Consider the following 25,402-nt stretch of genomic DNA (forward strand, 5'->3'; position numbering starts at 1 on the left):
TATCCATCTTTGCACAGTGACCTGTGATCCTGTGCTATTGTTAGCAATAATACAACAATTTGGATTGCTGTACAGGAGTTTATCCATTTGATTTTGATTGGTTTAATCCAAGTTAGATTGGACTTTCATTTTCTCCTTGACGGCATAGTAGGTAATTCCAGTTAATCTGATCAAAGGCTTTTTTGGTCAACACTGATGATAGCAAACTCAAAATTTCCCCAATTAGCGTTGATCTACAACATCCCGAATGTGCAAGAGCTTGTAATGTACATGTATCTTTCACCCACTACACCACAAAATCATTCTTCCCCAACTAGAATCAGCATAACTTCAAGCTGTTGGTGATGACCTCAGATAGAATTCAATAATCAACTGTAAGTAAACTGATAGGATGCTAGTTCTTCAGTTCGTCTAGATCTGTTCCCTTAATTTTTGTAAATCAGCCTGACAAGGGCCCTATTCATGGTCTCACTTACAAGATCCCATTTGAAACAGTGATTATAAACATGTACCAAATCAAAATCAATAACCAGTAATCCAAAAACGTTGATGGCATTCTACAGTCAGTCCATATACACCTGGGAATTTTTTTTAGTTTATTTGGTAAAGAGAGCGAGGTTGACTTTGTCTTTGGTCATAATTGTTTCAAAGTCATGATCAGGAATTTCTTTCTTGTTAACATTTGAGTTATGAAGATGACTTTTTCTGAAATACTTTTAGATTTGTAAAAGAAATTTTTGAAAAGTGTGAGAAATGTTTAACATCCCATCTAGAGTATTCGAATGTGTGCCATCAGGATTGAAAAGTTTGTCCATTCTACTAATCTCCCTGTTTTGTTTTTTTTCAGTAGAAGGATGATTTTGAGGGTTTTTTCTTCATCCTTCATAACACTGCAAACTCAACTGCAATGTTTCCATTCCAAGATTTCATAGTTTGTTATTATATTTTTATCAAGAAGTTTGATATCTCCTGAATTAGCACTGTGGGTTGTGAATCAGCATATATTGCTTTTAGAGCTCACTATGAACAGGCTTTTCTGTTGGGGCCTTTTTTACTTTGAGGATTTCTTTCACTTGAAGTTTTCTGTATTCCCACCAATCTGCAATAGAGCTGTATTTGTCTTTTTATTTTGCCAAAACCTCTGAAAATGCTGTATTCTGAAAATAGATTCTTCTTCTAGGAGGCTTTTGTTTCATATCTGTCTACCTTGTCCATAATTTGATGGAGTAAGGGTCTTCTAATTTCCTACCTACTGTATATGACAATTGTACTTTGTTACACAGTTGCCAATCGGGGACCCTCTGTCAATCGGGGACCTTATTGTCCTCAATTGTTCAGGGTCCCCAATTGAATGCAGAAACAAACTCTTGAAAGAAAGAACGACACTTCAATGGGTTAACCTTGCGTATGAACAGGGGGAGCTAGATGCTGCTCTGCCAATCCAAAGGAATACAAGCTTGTGCCAGAATAGAATTGCACAAGGCTGTCATCCACTGGATACCAATATCAGCTGGGGCCTGAATCATCTCACTTACCACACCAGATGGACCAGTAGCCTTCCCGGACTTGGTGTGTTTCAGTGCCTCAATCACCTCCCATTGAGGTGAGGTGGGGTCATCACCCTTAACCACTTCACTCTCCACCTCCCTGTCCCACTCGTTCTTCACACTGAGCAACCGTTCCATGTATCTCCACATCTCCTGTACACCTTCACAATGTTACCATCTTCGTCCTTGACACAGCTCACACTGGTCACATCCTGCCACTCCTTTGCCAACTGCTTGACAATCATGAAGAATTGCCTCCTACCCCGCCATTCCGTAACTCTGTGGCAAACTCCCTTCTCTTGGCGTTTTGTGCCGTCCACACCTCTCTTCACGACGTACGCTTTGCCTCAAGGTAGGCAAACTTGTTCGCTTCCTCACCTAAATACTTTTCACACCTTAAAATGATGCCGCTTCTCATCCACTGCACTCCTGACCTCTTCGGTTCACCACCAAGTCTTCTTGTGCCTAGGCTAACGCTTAGTCCACCCACAAACCTGTTCAGCAGACTTCAACCAGATGTTCCTTGGCCCAGACCACCTGCCATCCACACTCTCTTAAATCACAGCCTGCTCTGTCAGCTCCTAATCCATGATAATACAGATTTAAAGTGGGCCGATGCTGCCACAGTGCCTACACACAACGCCTGGAGCCTCACATCCATCCTCAACACTGTTGACCAAAGGTTCATCAGCCATCTAAGTTGTTGTGGCACCCAAGAACACTATGGGGGTAGATGTCTCCCAGCAGGTGGGTTGCCACCTGTGGCTAATGGGCCATTCCCAGTAAATTGGTGCAAATGGAAAAAAGAAAATCTGACATTTCAACTTCTTGTTACAAGTTTGGAGTTTAATGCCAAACAAAAGTTAACACTTTCTGAAACATTTCCATGAAGTATAAACATTTGATACATCCTTTTTCAGTTTTTTCAAACACATGTATACCTGGTGACAGTTTCACTAAAGTAACTTACATTACCTATTGTTTCTTTCGTTTTCATCTGCTTAAAATTGACACATAGTTCTTTGCACAGACACAATCTTTTCTTTGAATGTGTGTAGGACCAGTAACTGGAGTAAAGAATATAACTGACAAAATTATGACTTACATGTTGGAAAAAAATTAATGGATAGCACAAGAAAAATAAACCATAGATGTGTTTATCCAAAGAGAAACGTTTTCAGTTTATTCACAATTGTACATATTAATTTTCTTAAAACTCTTTGGACATTTTTGAATGCCTACAGTTGTAAGCATTTCGTTTAAACCAGTAAAAACAACTTTTTGTGAGAAGTGTTTGTTAAAAAATCAGGTCAAACTGTGGTAACATAAGTTTCAATTTTGGTAACATATGTTTCCTTTTAATTACATTGGACTTATGACTGGCGGATATCCTTTTGGTAATAATGGTTAGACCATTGTTGATTTGACAGTGACTTGCATTCAAATGTGCAAAACAGAGAGTAATCAAACTATCAAAGGCATTACTTACAAAATCTTTTGCTTCTAGAATCACTAGCACTCAGGATTCTTTTGCCAATTAATGATATTTTTTTCTATCATTATTATATTTTTATAGATCTTCTAAAACCTACAAATAAAACAAGTTATAAAAGGAAAGTATGAGAACAGTCTCATAATAAACATGCATCTGGTAATGTTTGTTTCAATACAGTTTGTCAGTTTTTCTCTGTATTATAGCTTAGTTTGCTTTGATCTCCGACTTGTCCTCGTCATTTAATCGAAACAAACGTTTTGATGTTACTCTTTGTTTGGATTCATTTATGTCGGCATAGAATCTTGTCTTTAGGGATCCAGAGAGCATCTGATAATACAGGCCATTTGAAGAACTCGGAAACTTGTCGCTACGCTTCATAAAGTTAACAAAAAGTCTTCATCATCAGAGTCCAGTACCTTCCCAATGTCGCTCAGCTTATGTTTTCTTAATTCAGCCGTCCTTATTTCTTCATCCCCAAATCCCTCTGCTTTAGCTTGCTCACCAGTTTTTGCCTCTATATCGCCTCTCTCGGTTTTGTCCTCATCTGTTTCTTTCTCCTCATCATCTTCTCTCTCCAACATTGAAACTTCTGTTTCTTTTTCCATTTCTCCTATGAGTCATCAATGTCCTCCTCACGTACACTGTTGTCTTCATTGTCAGCAATATCTTCTTGATGTCTCGGAGCCCAGTGTGTTTGGCTTCCACACACAATACATTGTCCACGTTGATCACAATCACAAGCAAAATGTCTTAGTTGGTTGCAAAGCTTGCAAGTCTTTTCCTGACCTTGATATTGAATGGGTTGGGCAAAGCCGCCTACCCTGATATAACGTGGGACTTTTTTTTAAAAACATTTTTCAGGAGAATACTACGGACCCCCATTTCAACATAGCTGTCATATACATGTACTTGCAGTGTCTTCTGATGTTTGTGGCTGTTCTGTATTGCATTATGGTGATAATGACAACAGCATCTGACATTCCATATGTACCTTTAATATACACAACTACTGAGTTCAAGATGTCAGTATTCGCATTGGATCAACTGGCCTAGTAGAATAAATCCTCCCCGAGCTATGCTCTCACAGTCAAGCTTATTTAATGTTTATACACTGCACCATCCATTGTCTCAGCTGTTCCTAGTTCATCATCAATAGCATTGTACACACTCTTGGCATTCAGGCTTTAGATGTGTCTTGCATAAAAACAAATTGTATTGTGAACTTAAGCATGACTGGTCTCTGCCATAGGTTCGGCCCAAGATGGCTGCTCTGTTGCACCAGCCAAAATCATGACTCCCTTAATAATGTCGAAAATGTGCCTACACATTACTGAAATTCTGCCAAATGTCAATAATGTGGATGAGTACTTGAAAAAAATGAATATGACAAAAGATAGTATGACAAACTGGTGAAATAAAGATGTTTCAAAGAGCTCGATGTATTTCATCTTGTATTGTCAAATGCATGCATTCGTTTACTGACTGACTGATTGAACGACCGACAGCTCATTTTTAAAATCTTTTTGATGAGGGATAAATGTCGAACCTTGACTCGGTTTTTTTTTTCCCTTTTTGATGAGGGATGAATGTCAAACCTCTTCAATTCTGCCACCTACGCCATGGCAACAACACAGAACTATGCTTTCCCAATGCTCAAAGTGATTGTTCACATGACATGACATGACATGACATGATATACGTTGCAAGCATAGTCCAGAACTTATCCATTTGCGTAAATTTGCTTGCCTGAGAATTGGGGGATCGGTGATGATAGGATGACAGCCACAGAAATTAAAAAAGTTGGGGGGGGGCAGGTGTGTTGACACCATAGTTTAATTGCTCTCTATGGTCTTTTCTAAAGGAGATCTGGAAAAATTGGTAAAATTTCTCTCATTGTTTTTAATTTACATGCCTGCAGACAGAAAACCAGGATTTTGTGCTTTGTAGAAAGAAATCGAAACCTTAAAAGTGGCATCTCTGTGATAAGCTCTGAGCTGAACCAAGAGAAGGGGCAATTTTCCTAGCAACGTAGGTGCCTTTGGTGGGAACTGGCACTTTGCTGGTTCACAAATGACTATGAAATATATGGGTTACTGTTGTGTTGCTGCCAAAACATGGTTCTTTTCAACCGATGAGGGGATGCGTCAGCGCAAGGGGGATAATGTGTACTGTAACCTTTTCAGTGCTATTGATTACATTTCAGTTGACGGAAAGTCCCCAACAAAAATATTCAATACCTGTCTTATTTTTTTTCTCACCTTGAAAAGGTCCTTCACCTCACCTTCAGTCAAAACAGGAGGGGGATTATAACCCCATCCCAAAGGATTTATGTCAATGAACTTATCCTATTTAATCTGAGGATTCACTGAAAATAAAGTAGCATAATTATAGCAAAACAAAGAAAAATATGTTAAAGCAGTGTTACCCAGCCCTCCCTAGCTTCTGAGAGGTGTTCTGTTAGCTCCTTAATACTGTGATACAACCTGCAGATTCCCCCTCCCCCCCAAAAAAAATGGACAACTTAGGCCGGTACCCCCCTCCCTCACTTGACATACCCTCGACCCAATGATAAATGCTATAAAGACTGTCAATTTATAATGTGATTTTATATTCTTCTTAAAATATGCACTATCTAGCAAATTATAGACATTCACTATTCAGGTAATTTCATCAAACATCGCATAAGCTTTTAATAAATGAACATCTCAGTCAATTTAACTTGCTCCACTTGTCCCTCTGTAGCTGTCGTATTATTGCCATAATTGAAAGGGAATTATGTTGACCCATAGTGACACAGAAGCGGAAACAATTTAGAGATATCAAGATATTTTGAAATTTGAAGATATCTTGAAATAGATTTGAAGATATCTTGAAATAGATTTTAAAATTTCTTGAAAAGGATTTTAAGATCTTTGGAACAATTTAACAGATATTTTCAAATGCATCTGAAGATATCTTGAAATGCATTTAGAGATATTTTGAAAGGCAATTTTAGATATCCTGAAATAAATTTAGAGATATATTAAAATCAAAGGCTTCCAAATGTTGCAATTTTTTCAAAGATATCTTAACCACTTGCAGCTGGGGGACCCGTTTTCGAGCACAAAGGCTTTATACATGAAGCCGGGGAGCCTGAAACCAGGACAAAAGAGCTGGGCCTTGTAACAAAAGACTGTGCTCGGCACAAAAGACTGAGCTGCTGGGCATTACCGACATTTTCTCACTCTCAATAGTGGAGATAATCCAGCCTTGTTTTGAAACAGTATATCACAGTTTTGGGCATTTAGTGCAAGCAGATTACCACCGGGGACAAAAGCACTCCACCATCGCAGCAATGAGCCACACAGCACCGCTGCATGCTAATCTGGCCCCTATTGAAAAGAGGTCAGCAGCGCACTGTGCCAGGTTCGTGAACAAAAAAAAGTTATATAACACCGCACAATCTGGCCTCCAAGGCTGCAGGGCTGGCTGAAATACTCGGGCATCAATAGATTTTTTCTGTCAGGAGACAGTGGCCACTGGACAGTAATTCATGTGGGTGTAAATGTCCATTTATTGAAATGATGAATTTTTTACGATTTTTTAAAACTGAAAATCTTGAAATTTGCCCGTATGTGTGCACTGCATTTTTCAAACCACCCAGCAGCATGTGGTTAATATCATTAGAGATATCTTGAAATAGTCAAAAGGGACCACTTTAAAGTGAATAAATGTCACTTCGGTGTGCCATAGTAACGTGTGTGTGTCCTTGGGTGAGACTGTGGTCAATTTTTGCTTCTTTCTTCCAATCTATTTGTTCCTATGATGGTAAAGATAGATGATTTTGGATTACGTTCTTGTACTTAATGGCAGCAGCAAGTTTTTTACTTCAGGAGCTGAGATGGCCTTTTGGCATCAGAATATTGAGTTCCCAAACTGTGAAAACAAACTTTTGTTGTTTACATGAATATTATTATCTTTGAAATTTGAAAAAAATCATCACTTGCACAACAAGCTGCCAATTTTTTGTTTAATTTGGCTGCCAACACAGGAACATATGACGGATGAGTAATGCAGTAGGATGTCTGAACAGGGAAGATGGGGTCATGGGTTGGAGTCTCAGCCTTGTAAACTGGCTATGCTTTGCTTCTGCAAAACTCACAGACAAGATGGCTTTCAGTTTTACAAAGAAACTTGTCCTTGTGAAGAGCAAAAGTTTGTATCCAAAGTTGTGTTTTTGGTGCAAAAATTACATCCTATTTGTCTTGATTATCAATTATTTTTTTCCAAGGTGCAATAAAGTTTGGTGAACCATTGAATCACTGCGAATGTTCGTCTCTGATCAGCCAGCTCTCACAGTGTGACTTGCCATTTCAGTGTGCCCATGGCAGACCATCTGTTATACCCCTCTTGGACTTCAGACTTTTATCTTCCTCACATCATGATAAGGTTAGCTACTTTATTCTTTCATTGTGTCATACTTGTGTTTCATAGACATCCCCTGCGCACTACCTTCGTCGTGTGCCTGGCAGAGGGGCATAAGAGCAAAAGTAGGCTAAAAAGGTCAATTTTCTTTTATTGCCCCAACTGAAAGTATTTTGTACGTGCTTCAAAGCTTCCAGAATTAAGTCCAAATATTGCATCATTATGACATAATAAATTGTACAAGGGTAAAGAAGTCATGGTGGAATTCGTTCCATGCAGGACATAATCATTATACAACCTTTTAAATGAACTGCCTTGACAGTAATCTGGTCTATGGTGACCTTTGATCCATTGTAAATTTACGTTAATGCTGTTAATAATAGGATGAAACTTTATGTCAACTTCAGCTCATCTCGAGTACGCCAGTTAGGGCTAAAAAGTAGATTTTTTTATGTTAAATACAAAATTGAGATTCAGTTTTTGACTTTTATTGGTTTGAAATTAAACTCGTAATTGGGTCATTCCATGAGGTTGTGACTGTGTCAGTTGTTATATTGGTTCTTAAAAAATGAACAGCTATTTCCCTGCATGTGGATTCCACATGTGGAACTGACATTGTTATACATTTGCAAGGCTGAATGCAGAGGTGTGCATTATTTTTACAGAGTAAATGACCTGCTCTACAGGTCATGACAGGTGGAAAAGTTGCGAATGTAACAAGGATACTGTAACAAATTGTGTCTCAGCCTCATGGAATGATCCAATCGCCTCTTTAGGCAGTGAATTAATAATTCAAGAAGTTGGCACTTTGCCATGTCCAGAAGCCAGGTTGGATTGATACATTCCACGTCATCATGGTCATGACCCAGTAGGTCTATTCTAGTGCATGTTTAAGAAAAAATTATGTGCAATTAATTAAGTAAAAGAGGTGAATTAAATAATAGTTTGAACATAATAGGGACTGCTTGCCCAGCTTGCCCAAATCAAAAGAACCACTTAAGATAACAATTCAAAAGTGAAAGTCATGATTGTAGTGATATGGAGGTGGAATAAGGAGAATTGGTCCATGGGGTTGTCAGGACTTCATGTGGGTCAAGTGGTTCTTTCTGTTGCTTGGTTTGGTTTTCCCTGCAAGCTGGGCATCCCTCATTACTGGACCGAGCCCAGTCTAATGTGGCTTTCTTCGTTTTGGGGGGGGGGGTCCAGCGCTAAACGGGTATATATCACTTGTCGCTGAAATTGTGGGTAACAGGTGATCCCAAAAGAAAAGAAACCGCAGGAGTGAGAGTATCAATCAGCTGACCCCGAAGCGGACAGGGCCAAGTTGCATAGGTGTACGTGCACTGGCCTATACACTGGCCACTGCATGATCTCTATATCAGTGGCACTTGCACAGTGGTCTGCTTGCCTCATCCATTCATGATTAGGGTGCACCAGTGAATGATATTATGGGAGAAATACTTTTTTTTTTCTTGTTTCAGCATATTACTTTCTGTTTCATGCATGTGTCATTATTACCCCTGTAAGCCTATTCTAGTTAAGTTCAGGAGATGAACTGTTAGTGTTTTGACATTGACAAAGCAATAAAGGCATGCGATCATGTTCTATTGTACACATTTACTAGTGACACCAACAGTGCGAAAGTTGCAAAGCAAATAAGGTAATCCTCACTAAATCCCACGGCGTCACCGTTTTCATTCCTGGCTATACAGAACATGCAACATGCTTTAATTCAAAAAAAAAAAATTGAGTAAAGTTAGTTCTTTAGTTTGGGTGTTCTTATGCTTCATTGTGGTTGACATAAACCTCATATTCATCATGGGAAATCAAACCCGTTCGTTTTTAGAGATACATGTAAATATTTTTCCCAGTTAATTAAGTAAACACAAATTCTCAAAAATGACAGAAAGTGTGTATCACCTTAACTTTGAGTTCACTGTAGCTTAGCATGTTGTGTAGTGATCATCATTATTATTTACGGTATTTATTACTTTTGTGTCATTCATCTGAAGACTTTGGCTATTTATTTAATCCTAAAAAGTCATGTCGAATTCCAGGCCTCCCACATGTTTTGTGAAAACATTTTTCCAGCTCTGACTCTTTCACATAGTTTGGAGTAATTTCGGCACATAGGCCTATTTTTTGTTATAATCAAGATTACATATACTAAATCCTGCAGACTTTTCCCCGCTCCATTTCGTTAGTAAAGTTGTGTACATGTTTGAATGCATTCAGACAATACCAAGTATTTTATTTGAGTATCTAGTTATTATAATTTGAATGACAAAACCTCATTCGTAATTCAAATTTGTTTACCAACACACCCAATTTGGAAATACCATCCAATTTGAATTAGAATCAGTTCATTTTAAGAATGATGGACATCACAACAGTAACGATGAAACGGGGCATACTCAATGCACGCTTTTACATTTCTTGTACAACCCAACTGTGAATGAACTCGCCTCCATCTATCGGGGCGAGGAAGCCACTCGCCTGTATCAAACGGGGGCATAGTCAACGCACGCTTTTACATTTCTTGTACAACCCAATTGTGAATGAACTCGCCTCCATCTATCGGGGGCAAGGCAGCCACTCGCCTCCATCAAACGGGGGCATAGTCAACGCACGCTTTTACATTTCTTGTACAACCCAACTGTGAATGAACTCGCCTCCATCTATCGGGGCGAGGAAGCCACTCGCCTGTATCAAACGGGGGCATAGTCAACGCACGCTTTTACATTTCTTGTACAACCCAATTGTGAATGAACTCGCCTCCATCTATCGGGGGCAAGGCAGCCACTTGCCTCCATCAAACGGGGGCATAGTCAACGCACGCTTTTACATTTCTTGTACAACCCAATTGTGAATGAATTCGCCTCCATCTATCGGGGGCGAGGAAGCCACTCGCCTCCATCAAACGGGGGCATAGTCAACACACGGTTTTTACATTTATTGTTCAACCCAACTGTGAATGAACTCGCCTCCATCTATCGGGGGCGAGGAAGCCACTCGCCTCCATCAAACGGGGGCATAGTCAACGCACGCTTTTACATTTCGTGTACAACCCAATTGTGAATGAATTCGCCTCCATCTATCGGGGGCAAGGTAGGCACTCGCCTCCATCAAACGGGGGCATAGTCAATGCACGCTTTTACATTTCTTGTACAATCCAACTGTGAATGAACTCGCATCCATCTATCGGGGAGGTAGGTAGGCACTCGCCTCCATCTATCGGGGAGAGGAAGCCACTCGCCTCCATCAAACGGGGGCATAGTCAACGCACGCTTTTACATTTCTTGTACAACCCAACTGTGACTATGGCGTCCCATGGTACTCTAAAAAAAATTAGGAGGTTGTGGGTGAAAATGTACTGAATTTAAAAAAAAGAATAAATGACTCTGTTATTGTTTCACGGTGGTACACAACGTGGGCATACAAAAATTACTATGTCCACACTTGTTATCCCAAGTCCGGGTTAATGGGGTGAACAGATAAATGCAGTTTTTGTGGAATAATATTTTTGGACATTTTTGCATTCCGTGAATGCGCGCAGGAGTGGTGAAACTTAAAGGTTCATGAGTTCGTCCAGGAAAGTCTGTATAAATGTAGTGTGTCTGTTTAAGGACTGAGGGCAGAAGTCAATGAGATCGGGTCTTTGTGTCACTTTACAATAAAATATTTGTGTAAATTCCTCACCAAGCAAATGCATAGAGCGGATCAACCTTGACACCGGCATGGATATCTTTTGTGATCCGGTGCATTACGAGACGCTGTTCCACTTTTCATTTTGTTGAGAACATGGGTCGATCACTGGCATCGGTAACATTTTGCACAAGATATGATGTTGGCATTTATGTTATGAACAACACAAGTCTGCATTATGGTTTCTCAGCTTTGAGCAGCCCGGCCAGCCGGGCCGACCAAACTTCCATGCATATCTGTTGTCAGCAAAGCATTTTCTCAACTTTTGCGTTTGCAGTAATTTCTTCATGGTTTTGAATACACTACTCAAAAGAATTAGAGGAACGGAACAAAATGTTTTTGTCATTGTCTATATGCCTGGGCTACCATTTCGGAACAAGAGGCATTAAACTTATGTGAAAATCATTCAGGTGTTGTCAATCGGTTCTAAAACAATATACTCAACAATGTTGGTGCAATCATGCGTGTCATTCTGTTCTCTTGTTCTTTAAATTCTTTTGAGTTGTGTATTATGTATTCAGTTGAGCTTCACTGTACTGTAAATTACCCCACCGTACAAATGACTAGGGTGGAGAAACAGGGAAGACTTATGTGAGAGCGTATTTTTGTTCCAGTTTTGATCCTCTCAGACAATTCCGTTATGATTGGAAAAGTGGTCAAATTGAGCCCATTTTCTCTTTATGTTTGAAACAGCCGAGGAAAGGAAAACAATTGAACTTATAAGAAGTAATGCTGTTTTCGAATACACAAGAAATATCACATCTTGACCATACAAATTGCACTGTATATTGGCCACGAATTATTGCGGAATTTCATGCAAGTGGTCACACAATGACAAGTACCCACATGTACATGTGCATGTACAGGTACATGTACAGTACTTGTGCTTGTACATGTACATATGTACGTATGTGCAGGACGTCAAGGTGAAGCTAGATGTACAGTGTACATTTAGTTACTGTACATGTACATACGTTGATCACTCACAGATAAGTTCACTACCTCACTTTCCTGCCTGCAGTCAGGCTGCGCTGCAACCACACATACAGTGCCTCTTGCAGACAAACCACACCGCCGTAAATCAGACCTAAAAGTGGACACACATGGCCGTGTACTGATTGAAGCCATTATATCGTGGGTCGTTCACCACTAGAAAGGCCATAAACTAGGTGGGGTGGTCTTGAATGCGAACCCGGGAAACCCAGGTTCGCAAAAGCCACATTAGACTGGGCTCGGTCCAGTAATGTTGACTTGTTTCGCTATGCCCTCTTTGATTTTCGGCCAGTACACCAAGTTTCGTGCCAGGTGCCTTGCTTTTTCCATGCCTAGGTGTCCATGCCTTGGTGATATTGTCTCGCACATTCTCTGGCATGAGTACCTTTCTACCTTTGAAGACGGCCCCGTTGGAGACCCCGAGTTCATCTCGGTATGGCCAGTATGACCACAGTTGGACAGGTAGTTCCTCGATCGAGTCTGGCCATTCTGCGTATATGATTTGTTGTGGCACCTTCATCACAGGGTCGCGTGTGGTTTCATGCTGGAGTGCTTCATGTTTGCCACAGCCAAAGTGGACCAGATCGATGGCCTTGGTGACTGGATTGTCATTGAGATAAATGATATATGATAAATGATAAATGTCTACATGAAGTTCACAGGGTATGCTGAAAATTTGGTGGTCTCATACCAGAACCGCACTCGCAGCCACTTGAGCAATCCTTGTTAGGGCGCAGGCCAGGCTGTGACGAACTGTTTGTTTTTTAGTTTGCCCGATCGGGCAGGCCATGCCGTATATTTGGTTGCCCAAATAGGATCAACGTTTGCCCATGATTTCTCAGAATCCATGATTATTATGGTTATTTAACTTGGGCCTACTGCAATACACACAGTCTTTTATTAGGCCCCAAAACAGTTGTGCTATGCCTCTCAAAAATAGGATCGGTAGGTCAACATTTTTTTTTGGAGGGCAATTTGTTGTGCTAATTGAATCGCATCAATGGAGATGACAGCTTCCATATTATCTCAAAAAGTGATTAACACCTGTCTTAATCTATGTAAAAATTTCTACATTCAGCAATTCACAAGAAAATCATAGACAATTTACACAGTGCTATTCAGGTGATTGCGACGGCAAACTGGCCAACAATGTCCGTGTATCGCGTGGTAAGCGTGTGTATGCATCCAGACCAGTGGGCGATATACCTTGAGCCACGAGCAGAACAACCTCAAATTAATCTCATGAATGCAGAAATTACATACCTAAATAAGACCAAGTTCTGTGAATTAACTTGCAAAAAACCTCTTGCAACATCGATGTCTTGTGGACCTGGTCCTGTGGACATTCAGTACATGTACAGTACAGACTGGTGTTGGTTGCCACATTTCCATCACGCATTCTTTTACATGGGCACGGCAAGGCAGGAACCAAAGCAGCTTCGTTTAATGCATTGCGTTTTGTGCACGTATTTCACCACTGCGACAGCAAACATGAATGGGTACTCGTAAAAATGTTTTTTTGTTTTTTCAAAAATTGCAAGTGTAAGTAGGAAGACATATAAAAAAAGCATATTAACATGAGAAAAGGTTGTTGAAAGATGTCTGTGAAGACAGAAAAGACATCAGATTTCGACTGGCCCACCGAACCACCAGTTTCACTAGATCAGCTGGTCCGCTGACTTTTCTACTAGCCTCGGGCCAGCGGACCACCGTGAATTTCGACCCCTGTAAGAGCATCAGCAAGTACCATGGACGATCCCTGTTTGTAGGTGATGGTGAAGTTGTAACGCTGAATTTTGAGAAGGAGTCTTTGGAGACGCAGTGGGGCACTAGTCATGGGTTTGTTGCAGATTTTCAACAGTGGCTTGTGATCCGTGTGGATGTGGAAATCTGTGCCGAACAAGTAGGAATGAAAGCGGGTGATACCGAAGACTACAGCTGAGGTTTCTCGCTCGATGTTGGAGTAGCAAGATTAGGCATGTGTGAGACTTTTTGAGGTGAAAGTGATTGGGTGGTCCTCCTGCAGGAGACATGCTCCTAGCCCTCTCTGACGCATCGAGTTCCAAAGTGGTTGGTTTCTCGGGATCATAGTAATGCAAGCAAGAGTCTCTGCTGATTGCGTTTTTGATGGAGACGAATGCTGCTGATCTTCCTGCCACAGGTACAGGAAGTCTTTACAAAGTTGATCCCTCAGAGGTGCTGCCTTGGCTGTGAAGTGTGGAATGTATGCGGAAACAAAGTTCGTCAACCCAAGAAATTTCTGGAGGTCCTCCTTATCCTGTTGAGATGGAATGGCATGGATGTCCTTGACGTGCTTTGGATCTGGGTAGATGCCCAAGGTGGAGTATACTGAACCGAAGAAGTTGATCTTGTTCTCATTGATCTTCCATTTGGAACTGTTGAAGACTCAGCCCTTGTGCTCTACGCTCTGCATTAGGTGGAGTAGGTTCGCATCATGCTCAGCTTCTGCCTGCCAAAATATGGCAATGTCATCAGCAGTGCCCATACAACCTAGTACCTGACTGATGATGTGATTCATGGCCTGTTGAAATATATCCTGGCTCACTGACAGCCCAAAAGGGAGCCTCCTGAAGCAGTAACTCCCTAACGGCATTCAGAACTCTGTAAGTTCCTGCGATTCTCATCAAGATGGACTGACCAGTAGCCTGCCTTGGTGTCTAGTTTGAAAAAGAATCTAGCTTTGATGAATGCCAGGTTTAGCTCTTCCAACGTTGGAATGTTGTGTGGGAAGCGCTTGAAGCTGTCGTTGAGACACTTGGGGTCTAGGCAAATTCTCAAGGACCCATCTGTTTTCACAATGGGAGTGATCGAGCTGCACCAGTCTGTGTGGTACTCGATGTATCAGATCACACCATCTTGCTCCATTTTGTCGAGCTCTGCTTTCAGCTTTGGCTTGAGGTTGATGCTGTATTTGTGTGGTGCATCTATACTTGGGGTGGCATCCACCTTCAGGTACAGATGAGCTTTGGCCTTGAAGTTCCGGAACCTGTCAAATTGCTTCGGAAACCTGCTTTTGAGGTCATCTACCATCTTGATTGGTGCATGTGACCCTGGGCACTCATCATCGACTGAAAGCCCTGGGTTTGGCTCTGCATCTATGCAGGGTAGAGTGCTAGTGGTGCTGGTGGACGTATAAAATGGATAGTCACAATCCGCAAAGTCTTGCACACTTAAAGCCAGCTATGGCTGGGCCTTGCATGTCTACGATGTAGAACTGCTGCTTTGACCATACTGAATCTTTATATCGGCACATAATGTGGATGCACCCAAGACACTTGATGTTGGAGCCGCTATATGCAGTCGGCCTTGCCTTGGTCGATAGAGTGTGTGACGCCCACGTGCCACCATACATCTGCCTGACTGTACGCAATGGTAAGGTGTTGGCTCCTGCACCTGTGTTAACCTTGAGTTGAAGATGCTTGGAGCCCAAGCCCAAGTCTGGACACATCACATCTAGGATAGTGAATGCCTCATTGCGTGCTGGTGTTTGCATGGTGTTCAAATCTGACTGGGTGACAGAGCAGAACACGCCTTTTAGGGGGCAGGTTAACTGATTGGTCCTCCTCGGTCACACGCTCATCTGCTGCGGTACTATCGGTCATACGGTCCACCTACTGCCTATTGGTACTACTCCTCACGTTACTGTTTGGGCTGTGCCACTGTGAACGGCTGCAGTAGCTCGATTTGCACGATTGGCTATGCGGTCTGCGGGGAGATTTGCCCCGGCGCTGCATGCGCTTTGACTTTCTGCAATGGTTCGCGCAATGGCCCTTGGAGCCACAAGCTTTGCATGTTTTGTTATATTCTGGGCATTTGCGTGGCTGGTGCATGAGACTGCAATTGCAGTATATGCAGTTGGTCTTCCTTATGGTGCCAACAGCATTATCAGAAGTGCTGCTGTCAAGATATTGCAAGCATTTTTTGCTTGCTGCCATTGCTTCGTATTTACAGCCTTCTATTAGAAGCTCATCAATGGTGAATCCCTTGGGTTTACCAAGGAGATCCTTTTGGAAGCATTCAAATGGTGTGGAAGCAACCACCAGCTCTAGCACAGGCTCACTCAATTAGCTCACTGGGCTGAAAATTGCAGTGTTGCTTTAGCTTGGCACTTCGTAACAAACTCATCCAAGGGCTCTTGCGGTTTCTGTCTGAAATGCATTAATTCTTGCCCACAGATACGAATATTGACCTTAATCTGCAAATGGCTCTCAAGTGAGGTCCACAGTTTGTTTGGGTCATTTTGTTCCTCATCACTGAGACCTGTTGCATTTATCCTTTTCAGGCCCTGATTTCCCACAGCAATCTTTAGTTTGACTGCTATTTCCCTCTGAGCAGTTACATCATTGTCCATGAGGCAAAGGGACATACGTTTAGAGAGTTTGAACTCCTCAGGCATGTCTGGAACATCCCAGGGCATTTCCGGGTATTTCACCATAGTGACTTGTTGGCAAGTCTATGATACATAGCTCCAGCTAGTTGGCAGAGTGATGTGGTCAAGATGCACAGCACTACCAGCTCCAGCGAAGTGATACGGTCTAAGGTCAACCAAACTGACTGTGTTGTTGGTACAGGGTATGATAACTGCCATGTGGGAGAGTATATATGTATCCCTACACTACGTTAAGTAGTATCACTATATTTGTTTAGCAAAGTATTAATTTTCCGACAACTCACAACATAAAAAAATCTAACTCATAACAGGCTATGAACTCTATTACATTAATCTTACAGTCAGTTTGGCAATAGTTATCACTCAGTTCACCGAATGTGGTCTTGTTGAGTGTTCTCTGTGCAGCTCCGCGGTCCGGTGCCGAATCATGTTCCAATGCGGCAGGCAATCCCTGGGGCCAGGTAGGTATGGTAAATCCTCTGGGCTCGTTCACATTGTGATGGGAACTGCTTGGTGTAATGTTGGGCAGGAGAGCAACGTTAGACACAGACTTCACGCATTCCAGGTGGCTAGAAACACACTGTCAGGCTGGTGCGAAATCGTCTCGGCAGAACGCTGTTGCAGTTTACAGTGACAACGCAATGGCGGGTTGTAACACCGCACTTGTACGTGTGGAGTCATGTTAACAGTGGCTGGCTACACTGTATGGTGTCATATGGATGTTGGCTGAAGGTGCCCGTTGCCGTTTGTGTCGAGCACAGGACTCCAAAGATACTGTTGATTTTTGGTCAATCAGACAGCAGATGCATCGGGTTAGACGGCAGTGTCCTAATAACCTTTACCACTGCCACCTTGTAGTGATATGGAGGTGGCATAAGGAAAGCGATGGCACAGAGTGTAGAGTCCTCTTAGTGCTGGCGGGAGCACGTTTATTCAGCCATGGTTAGGAGACTGTTCACCCACATAGATACATGAGAGCATAAAGTAGTATCATAACAATGATCACTGACCTCGGCCCATTAAAGATTACTCATCCTTTTCTCTTTGTTACATGGGACTATCCAGGCAAAAATTTAGGTTATTACATCTTGTTTAACTCAATACTTGATAAGAATGGGGAAAACCTTCATGCTTTGAACTTTGCTCCCAACCAAAAAGGAGAATATGTGTCGCCAACTTGCAAACAATGCAAACTTTTTTCTGCCCTCTTCCAATCATACCTTCTGTCATGATCTACCCTTTCAAATCTGCAAGTCAGAGGAGGGAGAGGAAACAGTAATACTAGCAGAGGTACGGATGTGGCTTTGTCAACAACATGTACTCTCCCTTTTCTATAAACAGTTGAAACATTCAGGACTTTGAATAATTGGCTTTGCCAAAATGTTCTTCAGTTTTCTATTTAATCTATTGTTAACATGAAGTTTAGATGGATGGGAAAGTGTCAATGGTAAACAGCAGTGGAAAAACATGTTTCTTTAGGATTAGTAGTGTTTGTCATCCCCCAGCAGGTTTCATGTACACAAGCCAAGTTTGGAAATATTTTTAAAGAGAACAGCCAAATACTGTAATGGAGTGAACCTGCTTTTCATTTGGGGGGGGAGTCATTTGATGAGTGAAGTGTAAGATTTGACTCCTTTTTATTTTTGTCTCATGTTGGTTCTTAACATAGTCACTTTGTTTTTTTTTTAAATCACCTACAGAATGTTGTATGGCATGAAAAATGGTATTTGGATTAGATAGTACATGTACATGCAGTTACATTTGATGCATTTATTTCCACAGTATTTTCAAGATACTTAACAAATCACATGTCTAAGATGGAAAGCTTGCGGTAAACACCATGCAATATCTCTTTTTTGAGTCTGTGTTGTTCTGATAAGAACCGGAGAGGCTCAACGTTTCGGACAGTGTGCTCTGTCCGTCGTCAGGAGACTGAAGAGATGCCGACAGGGAGTGGGGCTTACATGTATATGCTGGTTGGAGGTACTGGAGTGTGACGGATCCTGCTGTGTAGTCAGGTGGAACGGTGGATCCTCCTGGGTACTGATGCATGTCAGTTGGTCATGGGCTGTGGTGGGGGAAGGTTAGGAGACCCTGGGCGGGGGGGGGAGTCTTAGGGTATAGATGACCCATCTGACCACATGTCACCTCTTCGCCTTTGCAGAAAATGCACAGATACCTGTATTTTGCACCAGGTTCCTCACCCACAAGCCTGGGTGAAAGATGCCCTCTCTATCAGCTTGGAGGGGATGTTTGCCTATGCCTTCTTTCCAATATCCTACATCCCAGCAGTGATGTTCAAGATTGAACAGGAACATTACCATGTTCCTCTATTGCTCCATTCTAGCCAAATTATTATAATCAGTACCAAATTTGTGCAGTTCACTACTGCAAACGATTCATCTAGGAAACTGTGTGCAAAGTTTTAGTGACTTCTATTTTGTGTTGCATTGATAACTTGAAATTATATTCAGGCATCATTTCAAAATTCTTATCGGTTGACTATAGGAGTGGGCCATCCAACCAATAACAGTGACTTGTGTTGAGTGAATAATGGAGGGGGTTTTGCTCCACTGAAACCACATAGCCTTGGAAGTAAGGCAATAAAAAGGCATTAATCAGTTAGAATTGGCCACTTGAGAACATTTAACCTGATAGCCAACAGATAATAAATGATAGGTCAGACCGTTCTGTCCGACACCTACCCGATGAGAATTTTGAAATGGTGCCTCAGGAAATATAGGAAGTTCCAGGAGCATAACATTTGAGAGATTATTTCAGTGAATTTATCCAATTTCAATATAGAATCAGAATTTATACATGTAGCCTTTGGGCCCTATTCCAAATCCTCTGACTCCAGCTCAGGCTTCGGCTTTATTGGCTTTGACTTGAAAGGGCCCTAGCTTCAAGTTGCCATGCAGTGCACAACTATGCTTTTGGAACAGCAAAGCTTCTAGTAGCTTTGGGGATAGGTTCGGTAAAAATCGGAGTATGTCGTATGTATTACATCATTGGTTTGCATGACATACTAAAGATTTGCTTTGGTAGCTTTGTGTTGAGCACTTATGGATGATGGTGACAGTTTTGCACTGTTAATACATTAATTTGTACCATTTGTACTTCGACATCAACACTTCCTTCAATAAGGAGACGTAAGCGAAAACTGATTGAGTTTGTGCTTGGTGAATCAGTAAAAAAGAGGTAAGTAGTGGTCATTTTTGTCATGTGTGGTTCTAGTTCTGTTTTCGATTTCAGAATACAAGTGCTTGAAGCGCACTAGACTAGTACACTAATCACCCAAGGAGTTCAGTTTTGATTTCCTACTATGGTTTGTTATTAATTTGTTAGCTTATCCTATTTTGCAGTTGCAAGCACTGGATATATAACCATCACCGCCTAAATGCCGGGCATGCACAGTAATAAATCTGATCAAACTATTTTTACAATTTCAGACTTTTTACCCATAATCCTCCAGAGCCATGAATCAGAAAAAGAAAATGTAATACTCTGCAATTAAATGTTGGGAGTCAATTTAGGAGTAATAAAAGAATATTGTTACATTTTAGAGAGAAATTAAAAAGGCAGTAGCTGGGTATTGAACCCAGCTTGGAGAATATCATGTGAGCTCTCAAGATTTCTGTACTACCCACTAGACTACACACCCAGCTTGAAATCCGGTGGTACTGTATTAAAACAGCCTTTGTAGATTTACTCATGAATCCACATCAAAGAGGGTGCTTTCTACTTTATAGAGGGATCCCAATACGACGCTTTTAGCGTCGATCTGTGCACTTCAGCATTTGAAAATGAGGCTGTATGTGTCAGCTTCAATTCTTAATACGATCAGACAATTGAAAGTAAGGAGTCAAGATGCAAAATACAGACTTTTCAGGCTGCAAATTTTTGTGGAAGAGTTTTTCAGGATGACTCGACACGTGAAATCAAAAGACAAAATAATGGCAATTTACCGCGAACTAACATACCTGCAATGGTCGTTTATCTTTTGCAGTGGGCGTGTTTTAAACTGAAGTGGCACCACATCTAAGAACCGGATACTGCATGTACTGTGTCGACTCCACGGGCGCGCGCGACAAAGTTCAACACAGAGAGCCTCGGTTTCGATGCGGATATGCGCAGACGGCACTAATGTAAAATCTATCTATAGTTGGCCAAGTGCCATTCAGTTACATTAAGCTGACGATGGCTAAATATCCACTATCTACATTATATTTTCAAGTTTGTGGAGGACTAGGCATAGAGTAAAGTGAAAACATTGTATCCTGATGATACTCTTTCACCATTGAATAAAGGCTGAATAAAAAAATTATTTGCCGATGGTTCTTTTTTTCAGATTGGTCACATTGACAGAGATCTATTGAACATTGCGTTGATGTCAGTTTGTTTTGCAATCTCTTCACCAAGTGAAAACTGCAGCAAGACACCCAACAAAAAAATCGTGGCAGTCTTCAATGTACACATGATTGCTTAGGGAAGTCCCAAGATACTTTGTGGCTGCATCCCAAACAATTCAGATTTTTCCTAGTTTCCTTGGATGAGTGAAATGATGGAATGGTAAGTAGTTCATAACATCATCTGTCAGTAATTCCTCTTTGGAATTTTCTGGATGTACCCTCAGGTATCCGTCAAAAGTCTTCTTGTACTCTTCATAGGCCTTTGGGTCTTTGCGCTGTTTCCTTGTTGTGCTACACAAGATTTGGCTGCAACTGCTTGATTGTTGGGAAGGGTCTTGTAGGAGTCCTTCAAAGACATAGGAACATAATACCGGCCTTGACACCAATAGGACTCCTCCAGAATGATGCACTGTTCAGGTACTGGTCTGTGTGGATCAGCTTGCAGTAGACGGCATGTCCCAGGGATCTGTCTGGGCAGCAGGAGACCTTGACATCCAGGAAAGGAATGGAATTCCTCCCCTCCTGTTCCATGGTGAACTTGATGTTGGGATGCAGGTCGTTGAGGTGATCCAGGAACGACTGATCAAAGAACCTGGGGCAGGTGCAGCTGGACGGTCTGAGCTGTCTGTACAGCTGGTAGGAGATGGTATTGGAGCGTTGGAGTGCCAACAACTTGCTGGCGATCTTCCGTTCAACAAATGGAGTTGGGTCTTTCTGCAGGGGTGGTAAGTAGGGGTGGAGAGGAAGTCAGTGACCTCACTGACATAGTTGGCGTTATCCATGACTGCTGTTGCATTACTTTTGTCTGCAGGCAAGATGTGGATGGACTCGTCTTGACATAGGTTCTTGAGCACTGTGAATTCTTGTGTTGAGAAGTTGGTCTTGGGCAGCTTGCCTTGTTTGATGGTTTGATAGATCTAGATGCGGACGTCCTCTGCTGCTGTCTTGCTCAGGTGTTGTAGCACTGGTTCTGTAGACTGGATGATGTCCTCAACTGGGATAGTTTTCGGTGGGACAGCAAAGTTCATGCCTAAGGACAGAACCTTGGTTTCCAGTGCTCTGAGTTGTCGCTGTTTGAGGTTCACTACTGTCTTCTTGATGAATGCTTGCTGGGATCAAAGCTGCTGGGCCCGGCCTTGTTGAGGTGGAAAAGGAGATATAGGGGATTGCCTATTCTGATCAAGGTGTTTGGGGCACAGCTTGGCAAATTATTTCTTGATCTGCATTGTGCCAGTGACTGGGTGAGGGCTTGAATCTTGGAGAAATCTCTTGGCTGGCCTGTATCTTGAAGAGTCTACTGAGACTTGTTGATCTGCTTGTCCAGTGATGCTAGCTTGGGTCTTGTTCTTGAGATTTGGAGTCACAGTAGAGACCAGCTGGAATCTTGGAGTATGTGGCTGGACTGGCAGTTTCTGATGGGATCCTTGAGGTGAAGTCCCTTCGAGATGATGTTTGAGTCACGGCAACGTTTCAGGAAAGTCAGGTTGTTGATAAGTTTTGAACATCTGATGGCGAACTACGTTCAATCTCCTAACTTCACTCATGATGAGGTCCCCATAGAGCGTGGATAGATAAGACTTGAAGCTATGCATGGTGGAAGTACTAAATTAGGTTAGGCTTGCGGTTGGGCCATGTACAAGAAAATATCTCTTTTATAAGTGTGTGGTTCTGAGAAGAACCGATGGTGAACACTTGACAGTATGACTTGACAGTATGCTCTGTTCGTCTTCAGGAGGGTGATTTATTTAGTTGCCATCAAGCTTTGGGGGTGAAGGGCTATTGCTTAGACAAACTACTTATAGCCATCACCATCTTCCTGCACCGCTCTCTGCGCTGCTGGCTTTATGGCCCACTTGTCCACAAGCCTTTCCCATTGGACGAATGTTGGATGAGCTTCTCTCTTCAACTGCAAATCCAAGGAAAGCTTTCCTTCCCCTGCAGATCCACTCACCTCCTGCTAATGACCGTGTTCACCACTGAACTCAGTTTTCTCGAATGACTTTTGTGACATTTTGATCTGTGGTTCCCTGCTGAAATAATTGATCCTGGTGCTTGCAAACCCAACAATCTGGATACGACTCAAACTGTCTGTCTAATGGGACCTGATGAACGGACTGTCATTCAACCATTTTCTGCTTGCAAGTCAACTCTTGGAGCTGACCGTTAAGCCTGGGTTCTTCACATTTCTGGCCTTGTTCACCCTTGTGCGGTGGTTCATCCGTAGCTGGTGAAGGCTTCAGTTGCTCCTGGTTGCAGCTGTAACTCTGAGTCAAGGTCATCAGTACAAGCCGAATCCTCATCAGAGAAGTTGTGTTTTCTTGAGTCATCACTAGATCCTCTGTCGTCATCTTCCACCGCATTGTCAAGGCCTCCCCTTTGAAGTTCGAAGACCTTTTAATGGCATTCTTCTATATTCAGTCTTTGCTAAAGTTGCTTCAACTTCAGCCATCTTCAAAGCCGCTTCTAATTTGGCCCTCTTTTGTGCTGCCTCCAGCTCTGCTTGGTGTTTCGTCATGTCTGCTTCCGTACAAATGCGCTCAATGTCAAGATTTCCTCTGAGTGCAGCTGATCTTGCAGATTTGCTGGAGGACTTTGATTCGAGGAACGAGCTATTTGAGTGAAATAAATTAATGGAAGCAAAACCCTGTGGAAGGTACTTGGACCCTACTATTGCCCGACCATGTCCAAATGTTACAAATGTTTAGGGTCCGAGTTACTCGGACTACATGTACAACAAGCTCTGCTGTAGTGACATTGTAGTGATTATTTTTCTCCTCTTTATTTATTCTCGTGACCTTGGCACACAAATAATAAATATTGAGATGCTTGTATTTTGTTACCTAAAGGTTTCTTTCTACCGATAAATAAAAATCAGCCACTCAAATGGTACATGTGTTTTCATATAGCAAACCTTGTCTTTTCGCTGATTGCATTTGGTGTGACATGTCGGGGTCTGTTCTCACTTTAGTTTTCTGATGACATATCACTTTCTGTGGTCACAAGGTTATTGAAAAAAATTCAGCGATTGGACTGTCCACGAATCGGGAATGCCGTAGCAGTCAGGATGTGGGTGCAGATGCAGGTGTGTGCCGCTATCCAGCATGCAAGAGGCCCCATGGCAGTTTTTGAACAGATTTGTTTTTTTTTTTTGATTGGCATCACCAAAAACTTTGAGATAACTGGGAGCACCATCTTGCATGTATATCCGAAAATTACGGTACATGCAACTAGCGATACATGTAAACATAATTCAAATACATGACATATACATGTAGAGACATATACATGTATATATGTACAGTACATAAAAGTACATGTACTTGTGCCCATGTTTGACGCACCTGTTGCGCGTCCATCCAGTCGGTTATAGCGCTGTGTGGTTATACCGCTCAATTCCGATAGGTCTCCTTTTGAGCGCTGTAACAGGGATCTACTGTGTAATACTTGTGTTATTATCCAGTGTTCTAATAGCTGCATAGGATTTTAACACGTGAATTATTCTTTTACTCTTGTACTGATGCTCAGCCATATTTTTAGCAGCTACTTGTAGGAAGAACATAACTTGTGATGTCAAAAGAGCATGACCCTATAATTATGTTGTAACAATGTTGAGATTTTGTGAACAGGTTTCCAGAAAAGTAAAGTGGTCAATGAGTTAAACACCAGATGTTCACCAAGGCCAGTTGACCCATTGATAAAACTTGGTTAGCTACTTGGAAGGGGGAGGCGGAGGCCAGTGCACCCACAACTTTCCTTGTTTCATGGAGTAATATTACTTTGTAATGAAAGGGTGGAACTTTATTAAGAAATTGATATAAGTCATGGGTTTACATCATTTGGTTTTATTCTTATAAGTCAATGGAATTAGTCATCAATTTAGAGCAGGGTGATGTAACCTTACTGCATAATTTACTTGTGACTTATATTCAGTAACTATGTTAATATAGTAGATTTGTAGAGTATAAAATCCCTGAAAAAGTGTTGAGAAATCGAGTTGGAACTTTGCGAGCAGAGAGCTAAAGTCTAATGAGACCAGCTTTGATGCTTTGAGCCTGTGAAGTGTTTTCATGTTGAGAAAATACTTGATTTGTGAAGTATTTTGCTGCGGTGAAATACTTGTTAGCAAAGAGGAGGATTTTCCTCACCAACTCTCTGTTTGACTATAAGGAGCTTTGCATGAGGCAAAGCTTTGAGAATAAGAGAAACTCGTATTCTTAACCAACTTCTGTTTGTCAACAAAGACTTCTTTTAAGTCTGACTTGGGCCAGGACGATTGCTTCTGCGAGTTCGGTAATACTGAGACTCAAAATTCAGCGCTACCAAAAACATCTTACGTCAAGTTAAGGAGTTGAGGTTGTTACATATGTATTGATGGATAACTCATGGGCCAAGTATAAATTTAGTTCAGGATAAATGCATGCATACACTCAATTTA

General features: G+C 41.7%; 1 protein-coding gene across 5 annotated transcripts in view; it reads left to right on the forward strand.

Moving 5' to 3' along the window:
- The window catches only part of LOC110988541 (DNA mismatch repair protein Mlh3-like), a 78,290-nt gene that overhangs the window by 49,084 nt on the left and 3,804 nt on the right, over nucleotides 1-25,402 (forward strand). For all 5 annotated transcript variants that reach the window (XM_022252160.2, XM_087133082.1, XM_087133086.1 and 2 more), the window contains one exon: nucleotides 7,313-7,470. In XM_022252160.2, coding sequence (XP_022107852.2) covers nucleotides 7,313-7,470 — 158 coding nt within the window. The remainder of the gene's footprint in view (nucleotides 1-7,312; nucleotides 7,471-25,402) is intronic.

This window comes from Acanthaster planci, linkage group LG01 (assembly GCF_054643075.1).
Source record: "Acanthaster planci isolate LZ-2023a linkage group LG01, COTS_SCS, whole genome shotgun sequence".
In the NCBI taxonomy this organism is placed as follows: domain Eukaryota; kingdom Metazoa; phylum Echinodermata; class Asteroidea; order Valvatida; family Acanthasteridae; genus Acanthaster; species Acanthaster planci.